This window comes from Mustela lutreola, chromosome 10 (assembly GCF_030435805.1).
Source record: "Mustela lutreola isolate mMusLut2 chromosome 10, mMusLut2.pri, whole genome shotgun sequence".
In the NCBI taxonomy this organism is placed as follows: Eukaryota; Metazoa; Chordata; class Mammalia; order Carnivora; family Mustelidae; genus Mustela; species Mustela lutreola.
The window spans coordinates 20,472,629-20,490,553 of record NC_081299.1 but is presented as its reverse complement, the minus strand read 5'-3'; the positions used below and the strand labels follow the sequence as shown (position 1 = coordinate 20,490,553).

General features: G+C 42.6%; 1 protein-coding gene across 1 annotated transcript; it reads left to right on the top strand.

Annotated features, from left to right (window-relative positions):
- Positions 1 to 45: 45 nt before the first annotated feature.
- RPA2 (replication protein A2) lies at positions 46 to 17,536 on the top strand. The gene is made up of 9 exons (XM_059136943.1): positions 46 to 332; positions 570 to 676; positions 3,546 to 3,647; positions 3,775 to 3,888; positions 9,091 to 9,165; positions 9,815 to 9,931; positions 14,471 to 14,578; positions 14,757 to 14,851; positions 16,628 to 17,536. Exons 1-9 carry the CDS (start codon positions 323 to 325, stop codon positions 16,710 to 16,712), a joined length of 813 nt encoding a protein of 270 aa, XP_058992926.1. The 5' UTR covers positions 46 to 322; the 3' UTR covers positions 16,713 to 17,536.
- The last annotated feature ends 389 nt before the right edge of the window (positions 17,537 to 17,925 follow it).

The following is a 17,925-nucleotide window of genomic DNA, read 5'->3' as shown; positions in this document are numbered from 1 at the left end:
CCGTTCCTTGCTTCCGCTTGCGCCGCTTGTTTTGCCCTTAGGAAAAATGGCCGCGGAGGCTTCCAGCCCCATCGGAAGCGGAGTGCGCGTTTTCACAAGCATGGCCCGAGAAGACGGGAAAAAGCGTAAAGTTCGTGAGCATTGATTGGCTGAAGCAAGAAGCGTTCTGGACACTGATTGGCTCCATGGTTCGCGGGAAGGAGTTTGTGGCACCAGCGGGAAGTGGATTTAACACTGCGGCCGCAGCAGGGTTCTGAGGAGCTGGACAAACCCGCCAGATAGGCTTCTTCTGGACTTCTTTCCTGAGAGAGTCGGGACCAGGATGTGGTTTAGTAAGGATGAGAATCGCAAAGAGGATTTAGCAAGAGGGCAGGGGTCGTAGAGGCGTGCGGCGGTGCGAGTGGGGGAGGGACGGGGTGGCGAAGGGGCGGGGGGCCGGGGTTAAGGTGGTGAGGAAGATTAGGGCGATGCTGGGAGTGGTTGGCTGTGGGGTGAAGTCTGAGGGGGCCTGTGGGGTGTTCTGAGGCTTGGAAAGCGGCACGGGTATTGATACTGTTGTTTAAAACCAGATGCATCTGAAAGCTACAGCAGCTCCTCCTTCGGCGGAGCGGGCGGCTACACGCAGTCCCCCGGGGGCTTCGGATCGCTGACACCTTCGCAGGCTGAAAAGAAATCAGTAGGTTGAAAGAGTATTCCGTTTTATTTCATTCTGTTCTGAAGTTCCTAACTCGTCCCTGAGAGAAAATTTATTCGGCAAAATGTGTCAAACATGAACTGATTGGATAATTACCAGTTACTGCCTTACCGAATCTTAGAATTAAGTGCTGTAAGTTTTAAAAAAAGGACATTTCTCCTACTTTCGCTTCCAACGTTGAATTGGCTTTATTCTGAAATTTACCAATATAGCTAAAGAATCAGTCTTGTGGGAAAACTGGGCTTTTGTTACTAGCCTATTTTGTATTCTTCATGTATTCGAAATTCTTTTTTTTTTTTTTTTAATTACATGTAATGAGGTGATAAAAAGCGGTGGGAAGAGCATGGTCTGGGAAGTCAGGTATATCTGTGTTCTACCATTACTCTGACACATAGGGTTTCATTGGAAAAATTTCTTTTTTTTTTTTTTTTTAAAGATTTTACTAATTTATTTGACAGAGAGAGATCACAAGTAGGCAGAGAGGCAGACAGAGAGAGAGAGAGGAGGAAGCAGGCTCCCCGCCAAGCAGAGAGCCCGATGCGGGACTCGATCCCATGACCCTGAGATCATGACCTGAGCTGAAGGCAGTAGCCTAACCCACTGAGCCACCCAGGCGCCCTCATTGGACGAATTTCTTAACATCAGGAATCAAATGAGATTGTTAATACATACCTTATAAAGTTGTTATGAGACTGAATATTCTAATATATAGTGTATATAAAGTGCCTGCCCTGTAGTCACTTTCAATAAATGGTCCCAGGTTTTGTTTTTTAAGTTTGTATTTATTTAAGTAATCTCTGCACCCGACATGGGTCTTGAACTCAGAACCACCACCCCCCTCCCCAGTTCAGGTCACATGCTCTTTTTACTGAGCCGCCAGACACCCCTGGTCCCAGATCTTTTTGTTAAAAAGAACATGAGTGTTGGAACCAGGATAGATAGTGTCTGGAATCAGCTTTTAAGTGGCAGTATCTTTAGTGCGACGACTTGAACCTTGTGGCCCTTAGTTTTTCTCATCAGATAATGGTACTAGTACTACTTATATCACACGGTGGTGCTGAAAATTGATAAATAAGGTAATGTAATATATAGGAGCATGATATGTAAAAAGCTGTCTAAATGCTTGTTATTCACTTTCAGAGGTGAGTTTGTATTTAACTGCTATTGATTTCATCTTTTTTAAATACAGGTTGATTTGGCTACTTGTTAGGTGTCGTTCAGATGTGGTGTTAAGGTTCAATATTAGCAGGTTCTGTATTTTTTGTACAGGTTGATAAGCTTTTACCTAAACTGTTAATTCAGGGGTATGTGTCAGTGGGAAAGAATTGATTGATAATTCCCATACATTTGGACATTGCTTTATATTTTTCATACCAGTTATTTCATATTATTCCATAATGTATTTATTAATTATTCCATTGTACAACAGAGGGTCTGGGAGGTGAAGGGACTGAGTCTGTTACATTCCATCTTACATGAAGAATAGCTGTTTGGTTGTTGATTTCTGACAAAAGTTCTAATCTTTGGGGTGCCTGGGTGGCTCAGTGGGCTAAAGCCTCTGCCTTCAGCTCAGGTCATGATCCCAGGGTCCTGGGATGGAGCCCCGCATCGGGCTCTCTGCTCAGCAGGGACCCTGCTTACCCCTCTCTGCCTGCCTCTCTGCCTATTTGTGATCTCTGACTGTCAAATAAATAAATAAAAAAATTCTAATCTTTAATCCACCGTGCCTTTTTTTCCTTGTGCTTATTTCTCTAAATGAGTTTATGAGGGTGCATATTTACCGGTAGCCTGTAATGCCCGTGCCTTATTGTTTTAGTGTTGACGTTTTCACACGTCAGGGTAGAGCCTGAATGCTACCTTTGAAAGTGCCAGTACGTTTTTCTGGGATCCCATGTAGTGTGTCTCACTCTGTAGTGTATCAAGACCAGGTTTGTTATTTACAGTTGTGCCTCCATTAGGTAGGAGTGTGTTGAGGGCAAATCCTATTCCATTTTTCTCATCTTTATGCCATGAGACCTGCCATGGCCAGTTGTAGGTGATAGTAAGTTGTTAGGCTGCTTTTGAATGGGATTTCAGTGTCCTTGGGTAGACATCACCTACCCAACGCATAGTGTCCTTTCCCTTTAGGACGTCCAGCATGGTCAAGCCTTTATCCCATTTTCCCCAGGACTTCCATTCTATTGTCAGAGCATCTGTCCTTAAGAAAACTCTACCTTGAACTTTTGTTATATTTTATCATGAGACATAGGGCAACTCCAAGTTCTGTCTCTGCTGGCCATTTCTCAAACCTTTTCCAAATACCATCCCCTGTCATTGGTGAACTAAACAGCCAGCTCCAGCTTGCCTTTGTCCTAAAACTGGAGTATAAGTTTTGTCCCGGAAGCAGGTCATCCTTCCTTATGTTGTCCACATTCTGACGTGCTCATTTTAGTGAATCCATGTGCCACACAAACTTAACTCATTGATCAGGAGCTTTGGAGTCAGACACCTAGTTTGAATTCTGAAGTGTGGTATTTGTTAGCTATATGATCTTGGTTTCCATCTCTGTGAAGCAAGAGTGAGGATTCAATGTTAATGATGTATGTCAAGTGCTTGGCACATGGAAGGTGTTAGTGGGTGGTAGTTATTATTTTCTTAACTGAATTTTTTTTAAAAGATTTTATTTATTCATTTGACAGAGATCACAAGTAGGCAGAGAGGAAGGGAAGCAGGCTCCCCACCAAGCAGAGAGCCCGACTTGGGGCTCGATCCCAGGACCCTGGGATCATGACCTGAGCCGAAGGCAGAGGCTTTAACCCATTGAGCCACCCAGGCGCGCCTCTTAACTGAATTTATGCATCTATCTTTTCAGAGAGCCCGAGCCCAGCACATTGTACCCTGTACCATATCTCAGCTGCTTTCTGCCACTCTAGTTGATGAAATGTTCAAAATTGGGAACGTTGAGATTTCACAGGTAAGTAAAACAGTTTGTGGAAGAGTCCCTTCATCATGTGAAGAATGAAATAAAAGTTACTCATTTAAAAAGTACATGAATGTTTTAGTTTCCAGGAAAACCCAACTTTTCTTTCCTTCTGATCTAGGTCACTATTGTGGGTATAATCAGACATGCAGAGAAGGCCCCAACCAACATTGTGTACAAAATAGATGACATGACAGCTGCGCCCATGGATGTTCGCCAGTGGGTTGACACAGATGTAAGCAGTTATTTTTGAATTTAGGGTGGGGCTACTTTGGGACTCGAGATGTTGGACTTTTTTACTCTTTTTAATTTCTTAGTATTAGAATAATTTATAAGCAAGACGACAAAGGCAGAAATCTTAAAATGAAAGGTTAACACATTTGAATTCATAAAAATTTAAAATGTTCCAAACTTCACCATATATAAGCAAAGTTAAAAGGCAAGTGACAGGACACACTAGAATATAAACTCTGTGAAAACAGGGTTTTGTTTTGTTTTTGTATGTTTAGAGAAGGAAGGGGTGGTGGGACAGAGGCAGAAGGAGAGCGAGAGTCTTAAGCAGGCTCCACGCAGGACTCACTCTCACGACCCTGCGATCATGACCCGAGACTAAATCAAGAGTGAGACACTTAACCGATTGAGCCACCCAGGCACCCTGCCTTTTTTAATTTATTAAATTAACATAGGAAGAAAAAAAGAATGGCAGTGTCTACTTCTGATAAGAGTAGTAGCTATCAGGGGCGCCTGGGTAGCTCGGTAGGTTGAGTGTCTGCCTTCGGCTCAGGTCATGATCCCAGAGTTCTGGGATCGAGCCCCACATTGGGCTCCCTGCTCAGCCAAGAGCCTGCTTCTCCCTTTCCCTCTGCCTGCCTCTCTGCCTACTTGAGCTCTCTATCTCTCAGTCAACTGAATAAATAGAATCTAAAAATGTATATATATATTCTTTAAAAAAAAAAGTAGTAGCTACCACAGTGCCTCTAGCACTTAGCAGGGACTTAACTAAATATTTGTTGAATGATTTGTCATGTTTGTCAAGGGAATTGGATGCCATCCTACCTTGATGGTTTGAGTATAAATTGATATAAGCTACCTCAAAAATCAGCTCATGATCAAAATCATCCGTCATAAGAATGTTGATATAGCTCTCCCCTGCCAGAGGTTACGTTAAGGAAATAAGATAATAAGATGTGTGCAAAGGGACACCTAAGTGGCTCAGTTGGTTAAGCATCTGCCTTCAGCTCAGGTCATGATCTTAGGGGTCCTGGGATCGAGTCCCACATCAGGCTCCTTGCTCAGCCGGGAGCCTGCTTCTCCCTCTGCCTGCTGCTGCCCCTGCTTGTGCTCTCTGGCAAATAAATACAAACTTTAAAAAATAATAATAATAAAAGATGTGTGCAAAGATTCAGTTGTAAGATTGTTGATCATAGCATTGTTTATAATAATGAAAAATTAAAAACAGTTTCAGGGGTGCCTGGGTGGCTCGGTTGGTTAACTGTTAGACTCTTGGTTTAGTCTTAGGTCTTGATCTCAGGGTTGTGAGTTTGAGCGATGAGTAGTGCTCTGCACTCAGCAGGGAGTCTGCTTCCCTCACCCTCTCCATTTGCCCTTCTCCCACTTGAGTGCACTTTCTCTCGCAAATAAATCCTTAAAAAAAAAGTGTGCCTGGATGGCTCAGTGGGTTAAAGCCTCTGCCTTTGGCTCAGGTCATGATCCCAGGGTCCTGGGATCAAGGCCTGCATCTTGCTCTCTGCTCAGCAGGGAGCCTGCTTCCACCTCTCTCTCTGCCTGCCTCTCTGCCTACTTGTGATCTCTGTCTGTCAAATAAATAACTAAAATCTTAAAAAAACAAACAAACTAAAAAAACAGTTTCAGGGGCGCCCAGGTGGCTCAGTTGGTTAATTGTCTGCTTTTGGCTTAGGTCATGGTCCTGCAGTGCCGAGATCAAGCCCCATATCAGACTCCCTTCTCAGTGGGCAGTGTACTTCTCCTTGTGCCCCTCACCCGGTTTGTGTTCTTTCTCTCTCTCTCAAACTCTCAAATCTTTTATTTATTTATTTATTTAAAGATTTTATTTATTTGACAGAGAGAAATCACAAGTAGATGGAGAGGCAGGCAGAGAGAGAGAGGGGGAAGCAGGCTCCCTGCTGAGCAGAGAGCCCGATGCGGGACTCGATCCCAGGACCCTGAGATCATGACCTAAGCCGAAGGCAGCAGCTCAACCCACTGAGCCACCCAGGCGCCCCTCAAACTCTCAAATCTTTTATTTTTTTATTTTTTTTTTAAAGTTTTTTATTTATTCATTTGACAGAGAGAGATCACAAGCAGGCAGAGAGGCAGGCAGAGAGAGAGGAGGAAGCAGGCTCCCCGCCGAGCAGAGAGCCCGACGTGGGGCTCGATCCCAGGATCCTGAGATCATGACCCGAGCCGAAGGGCAGCAGCCCAACCACTGAGCCACCCAGGCGCCCCTCTCAAATCTTTTAATAACAATAATTATTTTTATTCTTTTTGTAAATATTTAATTTATTTATTTATTTGACAGATCACAAGTAGGCAGAGAGGCAGGGAGAGAGGAGGAAGCAGGGGTGCCTCTGAGCCAGGAGCCCAATGCAGGGCTCAATCCCAGGACCCTGAGATCATGACCTGAGCTGAAGGCAGAGGCTTTAACCCACTGAGCCACCCAGGCGCCCCAACAGTAATTATTTTTAAAAAACAGTTTCAAAATACAAGCAATAGGGCCTTACTAAACCGTGGTATATTTATGATATATAATAGGTGATACAGAAATGTGTAACTGTCATGAAGTGTTTACCATAAACTTGAGAGGAAAAGAACATATTACAAGATGGTATATGTGGTATGACCCCATTTTTGTAAAGCAACATGTATATGACTATCTGTGTAAACATGGAGATAAACTAAAAGGAAAATTATATTTTTTATCCTTTTTATTTTTAATTGTGTAAAAGACCTCTTGGTTTTTTATATATATATATTTTAATATTTTATATATTTATTTGACAGACAGAGATCACAAGTAGGCAGAGAGGCAGGCAGAGAGAGAGGGAAGCAGGCTCCCCACTGAGCAGAGAGCCGGTTGTGGGGTTTGATCCCAGGACTCTGAAATAATGACCTGAGCCAAAGGCAGGCTTAACCCACTCACTGTACCACCCAGGCACCCTGGTTTTTTATAGTTTAAAAATACATTCATTATAGAAAATTTAGATCATAAATACTTCGTATACTATTTTCTCTTAAAAAAGCACAAGTTGTCTATAGAGAAATAACTAGGTAGTTCTGCATTCTTTAATTTTTGCTTCTTGGAAAAATATGGAATAATTCATTCAATAATTATTATTGGAGTACCAATTTTGAACCAGACTGTGCTTGGTCCCTTGTATACAAAGAATGAGAAAGACCCAATCCTTGACATCAAGTGGGGAGGTAGATACTATAATGCCTAATGCTACATGAGCAAACAACATGTACTATGCTTACTTATAAAACATTTAAAGTCTCCCGAAATCCCACATTCTAGAAGGGACAGTTAATTGCTCTAACAGGTTTTGGTAAATATCTTTTCATACATTTTTGTCTGTATATCTGTACGTAGAGATGTATGCAGTCTTACATAAAGGATAAGATGATATATAATTTTATATATATATGAACATATATTTTTTTTATTTAAGGTTTTATTTTTAAGTAATTTCTACACCCAACATGGGGCTTGAACTTACAACCCCGAGATCAAGAGCAGCATGCTCCCGACTGAGGCAGCCAGGTGCCCTTGTACTTAAACTTTTTTTTTTTTTTTTAAGATTTTATTTATTTATTTGAGAGAAAGAGAGCATGGCAGGGGAGGGGCAAAGGGAGAGGCAGACTCTCCGCTAAGCAGGGAGCCCAACACAGGGCTCAATCCCAGGACCACAAGATCATGACCTGAGCTGAAGGCAGATGCTTAACAACTGAGCCACCCAGGCGCCCCTATACTTAAACATTTTATGATCAGAAAAGAACTTTAAGACTTAGTTAATACATATTTGTTATAAATCATTTATTAGAAAACTCAAAAAGACATGTTAAAATTAGCCATAATTATCCTAGTTAACCATTGTTAGCATTCTGGTGTGTCTTTTCCTCCACAGGGGAAATCAGCTTTTTTTCCCACGTGCCACCACAACTGGTCTTCTCTGACAATAAATCGAAATCTACATTATGAGTTACAATGGTGTGAAGTATCCCATTGTATGAGTGCATGACTTGTTGGTTATTTAGGTTGTTTTCAGTTTTTTAGTATTTTAGATTATGCTATATGAATATACATAAGGTTAAATTTTTTAAAAATTTTTATTTATTTAAGTAATCTCTACACCCACTGTGGGGTTCAAACTCAAGGCCCTCAGATCAAGAGCTGCATTTAAAGGTAAATCTTGGGGCACCTGGGTGGCTCAGTCAGTTAAGCATCTGCCTGGAGGCAGGTCATGATCTCAGGGTCCTAGGATTGAGCCCTGCATTGGGATCCCTGTGCAGCAGCGGGGAGCCTGCTTTGCCCTCTGCCCCTCCTCTTGCTTTGGTGTGTACACTCCCTGTCTCTAACAAATAAAATCTTTAAAAATAAATAAATAAATGCATCTAAATCTTAATGCAGTTTCTTAATTATTTCCTTAAAATCCTAAATGTTGAATTGCTGTGCTGATAAGTAGATCCACTAGAAAATTTTGTGCCCAACAGCAGTGAATAAGAGTGCATACTTGTTTGCTTTTTTGGTGGGGGGGGGGCGTTATTTATTTGTCAGAGGGAGAGAACGCACAAGCAAAGGGGAGCAGCAGGCAGAGGGACAGGGAGAACCAGACTCCCGCCGAGCAGTGAGCCAGATATGGGACTTGATCCCAGAACCCTGGGATCATGACCCAAGCCAAAGGTAGATGCTTAACTGTCTGAGCCACCCATGAGCCCACTTGTTTGCTTTTTTGATGATGTATGTGACATAGAGCTTTGGAACTGGCAATTATTATTAGAGGTCTTTTTATTCTAGTGCCTGATATTCTAAAAAGGTAAATTCTAAAAAGCATGCAAACTAGTTAGTGCCACATGAGGATCCGTTAGCACTCTTACTTTTTTTTTTTTTAAGATTTTGTTTATTTATTTTGACAGACAGAAATCACAAGTAGGCAGAGAGGCAGGCAAAGAGAGAGGAGGAAGCAGGCTCCCTGCTGAGCAGAGAGCCCGATGCGGGGCTCAATCCTACGACCCTGGGATCATGACCTGAGCCGAAGGCAGAGGCTTTTTACCCACTGAGCCACCCAGGCACCCCGCACTCTTACTTTTTAATGCTGTCTTTCTGTACATAATTCAGCAGGTTATTTTGTTTTTTTAACAGTTTTAAAGTTTTACCAACATCCCTAAAACCTTCATGTGATATGTTTTTTTCTTTCAGGATGCCAGCAGTGAAAACACAGTGGTTCCTCCAGAGACTTATGTGAAAGTGGCTGGCCATCTGAGATCTTTTCAGGTGAAGCAAGAAAAAATGATAGTTAAGTTATATTTGCATGAAGCAGTTTCTGGACTCATGCCTGAGTTTAGGATACTTAAGATTAAACCAAGTCTTTCTGTTAAGTGGGAATTAGATTGAAATTACTTCATTATTCTCTTCGAAGAGAAATAACGGGTTTTTTAGCTTAATATAAAACTCACAGAGGGGTGCCTGGCTGACTCAGTCAGAAGAGCATGCAACTCTTGATTTCCATGTTGAGTTCAAGCCCCACGTTCAGTGGAAAAATCACTTAAAAATAAAATCTTTAAACACACACACACACAACTAATAGAATGGTAGAGAAAGAACAGGATCCGTGCCTATAGTTGCCATCCACGGCATCCACTAAGGGGTAAAAAAGGAGGACACCGGATTTCGAGTCAGGAGACTACTCTGCTCGGTTGTGTAAACCTTGGGCAAGTTTTTGAACAACTCTGAGCTGGTTTTGTTTTTTCCTCCTATGAATGACTATATTAGGATTGACCTTGAGTTAAAAATTTTAAGTATATAACACATTTTTTCCATATTGGCAGAATATCATAACCAAGACAAATGCCATAGTGTTTTGACCTAAGGTTGCTTTGAATGTGCTTGTCCTTTATTCACGTTTTTCCCTTTATTTTATTAGAACAAAAAAAGCCTTGTAGCCTTTAAGATCATGCCTCTGGAGGATATGAATGAGTTCACCACCCACATTCTGGAAGTTGTCAATGCACACATGATCCTAAGCAAATCTAACAGCCAGGTGAGCAACTCTACTCTCGGAATTTTTTCTCTTCTCTGGAAAAACATAGACAGCTTCTGTGCTCTGGCTTCGATTTTCTTGATGTTTTGAAGGTTGAGCCAGAAGAAAGGCCTCACTCAGTCCTCAGAGCATTTTCTTCATGAGCTTTGCCATGTTATTTTATTCCAGAGGAAGCACTCCTTTTTCTCTCAGAATTCCAAGTTCCTCTAACCCCACTGACTTGGAAGGCCGAAGCCTAAAACAGCCTTCACGTGTAGACACATAACTAACTGTAGGCTGAATGCTTGGCTCCAGGATTGTATTCAGAGAAATATCCCAACATGGACAGCATTTTACTGCTTTTCTTCTAATCTGTTGGCTAAATAGGAAAAATTATGCACCATTATTTTGTCCCTAAAGTTATCTTCCCTGCTTCATATTGAAAATTTTCAACATTATTTTCTACCATGTAAATTCCTTTTGACCAGTCCATCTAGGGCCACACAGAGGGTTTATTCTTCTATTAGAATGTCCTTAGATTGGGGTGCCTAGCTGGCTCAGTTGATATGGTAGAGCATGTCACTCTTGATCTCCGGACTGTGAGTTCAAGCCCCATGTTGGATGTGGAGCCCACTTTAAAAAAAAAAAAAAAAAGGCAAAAAAAAGTCCTTAGATGATTTCTGGTGCCCAGGTGAAGGATTATTGGTTACAGAGTAGGAAAGTGTAGAAAACCCCTGAGCCACTAAGGATGCTATTGCATCCTGTTCTGTGCCAATTTGGTAAGCACTGGGGATACAAAGAAATCCATTCATTTATTCGTTCCTTTGAGAAATATTTATTGAGCCTGATGTGTACCAATCATTATTCTAGGCCCTTAGAAGGTTTCAATGAGGGAGTGACATGGTCTGATATGTCTTTTAAGAAATTCACCTGGGCTGGGCTGCTGTATGGAGCGTAGATGATGAGGCACCAGGAATAGCTGCAGAATTAATCTAGGAATGGTAGCAGCAGCTGGGGTAAGGAGTGGTTGGCTGATGTAATTTGAAGGTAGAGCTGACAGGACTCGTCGGTGGGTTACATATAGGATATAAAGAGGAAGGATTCAAAAATGACTTTGGGGCTTGAGCAACTAAGTGAAGCTAACACATTTGGAGGGTAAAATCCAGAGTTCTGTTGGGACTTGCCAAGTGGTGAGGTGCCAGGTAGATACCCAAGTGGAGAACAGAATGGATGGTTGAATATGTAGAGGGGGATCCAAGGGAGAGGTCGGGGCTAAAGGTGGAAATTCGGGAGTCATCGCGTAGGTGATATTTAAAGCCTCGGATGAGATGAGATAACCGGGGAGTTAAGAGGTCAGAGACCTGAGCTCTGGGACACACTAACCTTTAGAAGTCTGAGTAGAACAGAAGCCAGTGGTAAAAAGAAAATTACCAGTTAGGAGGAAACCAGGAAATGTCATTCTGTAGAATATTCTGAAAAGACTATTTTAGGAAGGAGGGGGTGGTGATCAACTGTAGAATGCGGCTTGAAGTCAAGGCAGGTGATGAGAGACATCTGCCACTGGATTTGGAAACCTGGATCTTCACAAGGGAGGATTCGGTAGAGGATGTGGGAAATGGGTTAAAAAGAACAGAATTTGGGGCACCTGGGTGGCTCAGTTGTTAAGCGTCTGCCTTTGGCTCAGGTCATGATCCTGGGGTCCTGGGATAGAGCCCCATGTTGGGCTCTCTGCTTAGTGGGAATCCTGCTTCTCCCTCTCCTACTCCTCCTGCTTGCATTTCCTCTCTCACTGTGACACTCTCTCTCTGTCAAATAAGTAATAAATAATCTTTAAAAAAAAAAAAAAAAGAAAGAAAAAGAACAGAACTAGGTAGAAAGTTTAGAGTGTTTATTTTATTGCCATAGTTAATGACATATATGTGTATGGATCATATATTTCATAAAAGTGATTTATAAAGTGAGAATGGATGATGAGGGAGTGGAAACCAGGCACAAACACAGTTACATTGAGGAGTAAATAAAACACTCTTTCCTGCAAAGAGTTCATATTTGAGCAGTGGAGATTCAGATCGCCTCGGCAGTGAAGGCAGGATAAGTGGCAAGCACAGGGTACCGTGGAACCACAGCAAAGTGTTTCCCATCCTGACCTGGACATCAAGGGAGACGCCTTGGAGGAGGTGATGCCTAAACCAAGTCCTGAAAGATTCGTGAGGTGTGGGGTTACCTGAAGCACGACCCGAGGCCCTTTCAGCAGAGTATTTGGGTAAGAACTAGCCTTCAGTTCAGTATTACTGGATCCTAAGATGTAAGACTTCTGTTTTACCAGCAGGTAGCGTGAAGGTATCTAGCTTGAAAACAAGAGACCATGACTGGTTTTTATTTATTACCTCAAAGCAGTAGGCATTTAATGAGCATTTATTGAATGAATGCATCTCCTCACTCGATGGGATTTCTCCTAACAAGTTTCCGCAGTGCTTTTATATCTCTTTTGGGTAGTTAACACATTTGACATTCTATCATCTTTATTTATTCAGTTCAGTGGATAGAACATTGAGCACAAGTTGCACCAGGCACTGTGAAAATGGAGGGGCTTGTGGCAGAAAGTGCCAGGCGAATAGTGTGCTGGCTGCTGTGAGAGGGAATGGGCCAAATGTCTGAGAGCTGAGGAGGAAGAACTTGGCTGACTTGGCTTGGGGCATGTTGGACAGCTTTGCAAAGGCAGTAGCCATTAAGTTGGGCTTTGCCAGATGGGAAGTCAGTGTTTACCAGGCAGATGAGGGGAGGAGCATTCCAGACAGGGAACAACATGTTCAGGGCAGAGGCATGTTTGTAGCCGGCAAGAAGTCCAGGTGCAGGGGCGCCTGGGTGGCTCAGTGGGTTAAAGCCTCTGCCTTTGGCTCAGGTCATGATCCCAGGGTCCTGGGATCGAGCCCCTGCTCAGCAGAGAGCCTGCTTCCTCCTCCCTCTCTATCTGCCTGCCTCTCTGCCTACTTGTGATCTCTGTCAAATAAAATAAATAAAATCTTAAAAAAAAAAAAAAGAAGAAGAAGAAGTCCAGGTGCAGCTGGGGGAGTAAAGTGTGTCAGGAAGAAGCAGTCTCGAGTAAACTAGAGATCTTGACATCTGTGGTGGGTCTTGACTGTCTAGGTGTATATTATTTTCACAGGCAGGGGGAGCCACCTGAAAGCTTTCCGACACAGGAGGGACAGGATCTGAAGCTGTTATTGTTACCTGAAGTTGTTATCTGACACAAAGACAGGAGTTGACTAGAGTAGGAGAGACTAGTGGCTGAGATGCCCTCGGGAGGCCAGGGTGACGAGGATGGACTTGAGCTACACTGAACTTGTGTGATAGGCTGTGGTGACAGACTGGGAAGTGAGTGAATGGACTCAGGACTGAAGTCTACAGAATTAGGTTAGCTTTACTCACTGAGGTGGGATAGAGCAGGGCAAGCAGGTTTAGGGAAGGTCATAATCTTAACTTCAGAGTGTGTGAGAGCACGAGGTGGGTGTATCCAGTCCATAGCTGGGAACAAGAATTTGTGGCCCAAGAGGAGGTCTGGGGTGGAATCCTGGGGGATCTGTCAGCCTTTTGGGGGATAGGTAGAGAGAAAGGCTGGTGAGGGATGCTGAGAAAGTAGAGTTTGAGAAGTAAGTGGAGAACCAGAAGAACTTTCCATCCAGAAACCTAAGGAGAGGTGGGTACATTTCAAGAGGAGTGTGGTCAGCGTGTCTTTCTGAGAGGTACTGTTAGGACCGAAAGGGACTGTTGGGTATATTGGTTGAAAAGTCACTGGTGACTTCAGTTAGAACAGTTTCCAAGGTATATTCAGTAAGAGTGCAAATATAGTGGGCTGGGGAGTGACTGAGAAGAAAGAAAATGGAAACAGGAATTATAATCTGTTGTTATTAAAAAGAAGAACAGAGAGTGATGGGAACTGGTTTTTTGGTTTTTTTTTTCCTCTCATAATGCTTCATGCCTAGGTGACAGTAAATGCTTGAATTGGGGGGGGCAGGGTGAGTGAAATGGGTGAACCCTTACCATGGTGAGCATCTGGTAATTTATAGAATTGTCAAATCACTATGTTGTACATCTGAAACTAACATATATAACGCTGTGTGTCAATTATACTTCAATAATAAAAGTTTTTAATAGTAACAAAATCAGGAGCACGGTAAGGAATTCCCCAAAATAAATAAATGAGTGAGCCAAGTGTATGTTTGAATAATAAAGCACCAAGGATATATACCATTATAGTAGATCTCCAGGTAATTTTCTTCTCGGTGCTGTTTTTCCTCTGGTTCCCCTCAACAGCACAAAAACAAGAAGGAGCTAGGAGGTACCTTTCTGGATGATATTATGTGCTTCAGAGAATCACTTTATCTTCCTTGGAAAGACTCTTTAATGCTGATAGTTGTTCCTTCCAGTGTAAGCAATTGTTATTGGGGAAACCACTTAAATTATTTTTGTGAGCTGCTTACTGACACGCTATAACACAATACAAGGACTGTATTTAAATTGATAAATTTTCTAATGCTGTGAACTTCTTTCTTAATGCAGCCCCCAGCAGGAAGAGCACCTATGAGCAATCCAGGAATGGGTGAAACAGGGATCTTTGGTGGGAATAGCTCCATACCAGCAAATGGCCTCACTGTGGCTCAAAACCAGGTAAACACTGAGTGTCTCCAGAAATCCAAGACACTGACCGTCTTAAATTTGTTACTTCCTTGATGAGTCTAAGGCTGTCTAAGGACCTGACTCATTTCTTTCTTATCAAAGGTCTCGGGTTTATATAAAGGAGTTGATTTAGAGTAATTGCTAAACTCTTTCTCCTTTGAATCTTCAGGTGCTGAATTTGATTAAGGCTTGTCCAAGACCTGAAGGACTGAACTTTCAGGATCTCAAGAACCAGCTCCACCACATGACTGTAGCCTCAATAAAGTGAGTATTTGGTTCCCATCAGCTGGGGCTCCAGAATTGTACCCATTTTACCTCACCAGGGTTTCCTCATAATGAGAAGTTATTACACATAAAAATAAAACTGTCAGCTGCCATCTCTTTGACAGAAGGGGAGTTGTTCCGTCATGGAAAGATAGAAAAAGGACTCACAAAGGTGACGCTACCCATCACATCACTGATTCACTTGTTATTTAACAAATAGTGATTCCCATTATGTGCAGGGGATATAATTTTGAGCAGAATTGACTGGATAAAATTTGACCTCTTGTGGAATTCCATTTGGAGGAGTAAGAGCCTTAGCTCTGGTCCTCAGAGGTATGGGCCCATTGGTGTTAATCTTTCCACTGTGGAGATGTGCATTTGGCCCTCTGGACCTGAAACTATCAGTCCTTCCAGCATCCTTCTGATTCCATATTAGACAAGCTGCTTCCTGATTCCGATGAACCAATCAAACAAGCTGAGTACTTTGGTGCCTTTGATAGTTACTTATTACTGTAAATCTGTTGATATTCTAGTTTTACATAGAAAAGAAAGGCTTAGGTATAATTTCATTTCCTATTTTATAAAATGAAGAAGTTAATTCCTATCTCAGAGTTCCAGTGATGAATAGGTATAGAAGCACTGTCACAACGGGGCGCCTGGATGGCTCTCTGCTCGGCAGGGAGCCTGCTTCCTCCTCTCCCTCTGCCTGTCTCTCTGCCTACTTGTGATCTCTCTCCATCTGTGTCAAATAAATAAATAAAATCTTAAAACAAAACAAAAAAAAACCACTGTCACATAGTAGTTGCTCTATTACTGTTAGTAAACATTTTAGTAGTAGTTAGAAAACAGTTACTGTTAACAAACATTATTAAATATGTTACACTCGGGGGACCTGGGTGGCTCAGTGGGTTAAGCCTCTGCCTTCAGCTCAGGTCATGATCCCAGGGTCCTGGGATGGAGCCCCGCATCAGGCTTCCTGCTCGGCAGGGAGCCTGCTTTCTCCTCTCTCTCTCTCTGCCTGCCTCTGTGCCTACTTGTGATCTCTGTCTGTCAAATAAATAAATAAAATCTTAAAAAAAAAAAAAAATGTTACACTGATCTTGAGGGTCTCAAAGGGTTTGAAGGCGTCCTCCCATTTCTGGAAAAGACCTTTCTTAATGTCCTGCAGCTTTGCTTCCCAGAGGGTTGGTGGGTGGGTAGGGAGAAGGAACTTTGAAAAATAGCTGTTTATGCTAGGAGTTTCATGTGCAAGCTGGACTGCATTTTTATTTTTTATTTTATTATTATTTTTTAAGATTTTATTTATTTATTTGACAGAGAGATCAGAAGGAGGCAGAGAGGCAGAGAGAGAGGAGGAAGCAGGCTCCCAGACAAGCAGAGAGCCCGATCCCAGGACCCTGAGATCATGACCTGAGCCGAACGAAGGCAGAGGCTTACCCACTGAGCTACCCAGGCGCCCAGGACTGCATTTTTCGATTATCATTTTCATTTGCTTAGCCTGGCATTTGATTTTGGCTCTATTTTCTTGCCTTTACAACAGTCGGGGAGAAGGGTCCAAGGCAGCTTTAATAATCAGTGTCTCCGTGCATGATCTCACTTTTGCAGTTTTACTGCCTCTTCCTGGAAGAGCCCTCTGAGCAAAATGGCTGTGACTTCTTAGCTAAGGTAGAAAGTGGGAAGTGAGCAAAATCTGTGGTTGCCCATATCCAGAAGTCCGTTTCCTTTCTTCTTTGTCAATTTGAAAATGAGCCGTTTTCCCCCTTGGTTTTTTTCTAGGCAAGCTGTGGATTTTCTCAGCAACGAGGGACACATCTATTCCACTGTGGACGATGATCATTTTAAATCCACAGATGCAGACTAACGGATCTAATTAAGTTCCCGAGGCATTTTCCAGCTGGACCTGTTCTCATAGTATGTTTTCTCCCACTGTGCATCTGTTTGGCCAGTTGGCTTCTAGGGAGTAGGTTTCATCTAGAAAGGATCTCACTTAGCATCCTTTTGAAACTTGCTACTCTTCTGGCTTTTTGTTTGTGGTTATTTTTGTTTCTTGAAGCTCAATTTTGGACAGTTGATAAGAATGTAAACCTGGGTGGATTTTCTTAAAGAAGTTACAGATTGGGGCGCCTGGGTGGCTCAGTCTGTTAAGCGTCTGCCTTCAGCTCAGGTCATGATCCCAGGGTTCTGGGACCCAGCCCCAAGTCAGGCAGGGGTCTGCTTCTCCCTCTGCCCCACCCCTGCTTATGCTCTCTCTCCCTTTGAGATAAATAGATAAAATCTTTTAAAAATGAAGGAAGTAACAGATCAGCTGTTTACAACAGCACAGATGGAAATGGAAGAAACATGCTACCAAGGGAGTTGGGTGGTACTACTTCCAGGATACGCAGGAGTTTCTGCTCCTGTAATGTTCCCTGTGGAAAGATGAGCCGGACTGGGACCTTCAGCAGGGAGCTAGCCCAGAAACCCACTAACTCTGCCTGGTTTTGTTCCCACCCTTTGGTTGGTTGTATGGTGTTATTTTCAGAATTGCACTTTCCTTTACCTGTCATGACTGCTTCCAAAAGTGTGTCTTTATGAACACGAAGTTCTGTGGTGGCCTCATGAGGGTAGAGGGGAGAAGGACGTTTGCTCGATTTTGTACCAAATAAGTACATGAGTATGTTTAATAATAAAAGCTCTGTTGTAGAATTTGTGAAGATGTTATTTTTCTTCCTAGGGTGGTATTACTACTATTTTATCTAACGTGTGTAGCATAGCTTGATTTGGGTTTGAAATCCTGGCTTTCCCCTTTTAGTTAGGATCTCGCGCAGGCTACGTCAGTTCTGAGGGCCTCCCATTTCCTTATTTATTAAGACAACTGTATCCTTTCCTCATAGGTGTGTTGGGAAAATTGAGTAAAATAATGTTTGCAAAGCATCTAGCATTGCCATTGGTAGAGGTTATAAAGTGGACCTTAATCTTGACTCTAGAAATATGTGGTCATGTAACTGAATTGGTAATATACCATTTGACCTCAAAATGAGATTAAGGGCGCCTGTGTGGCTCAGGTGGTTAAGCACCTGGCTTCTATTCAGGAT

What these genes read in the sequence shown, in the direction of transcription:
- RPA2 (XM_059136943.1), top strand. An exon ending in GCCATCTGAGATCTTTTCAG is followed by an intron (nt 9,166 to 9,814) that starts GTGAAGCAAGAA and finishes TTATTTTATTAG; the next exon opens with AACAAAAAAAGCCTTGTAGC. An exon ending in TAAGCAAATCTAACAGCCAG is followed by an intron (nt 9,932 to 14,470) that starts GTGAGCAACTCT and finishes TTCTTAATGCAG; the next exon opens with CCCCCAGCAGGAAGAGCACC.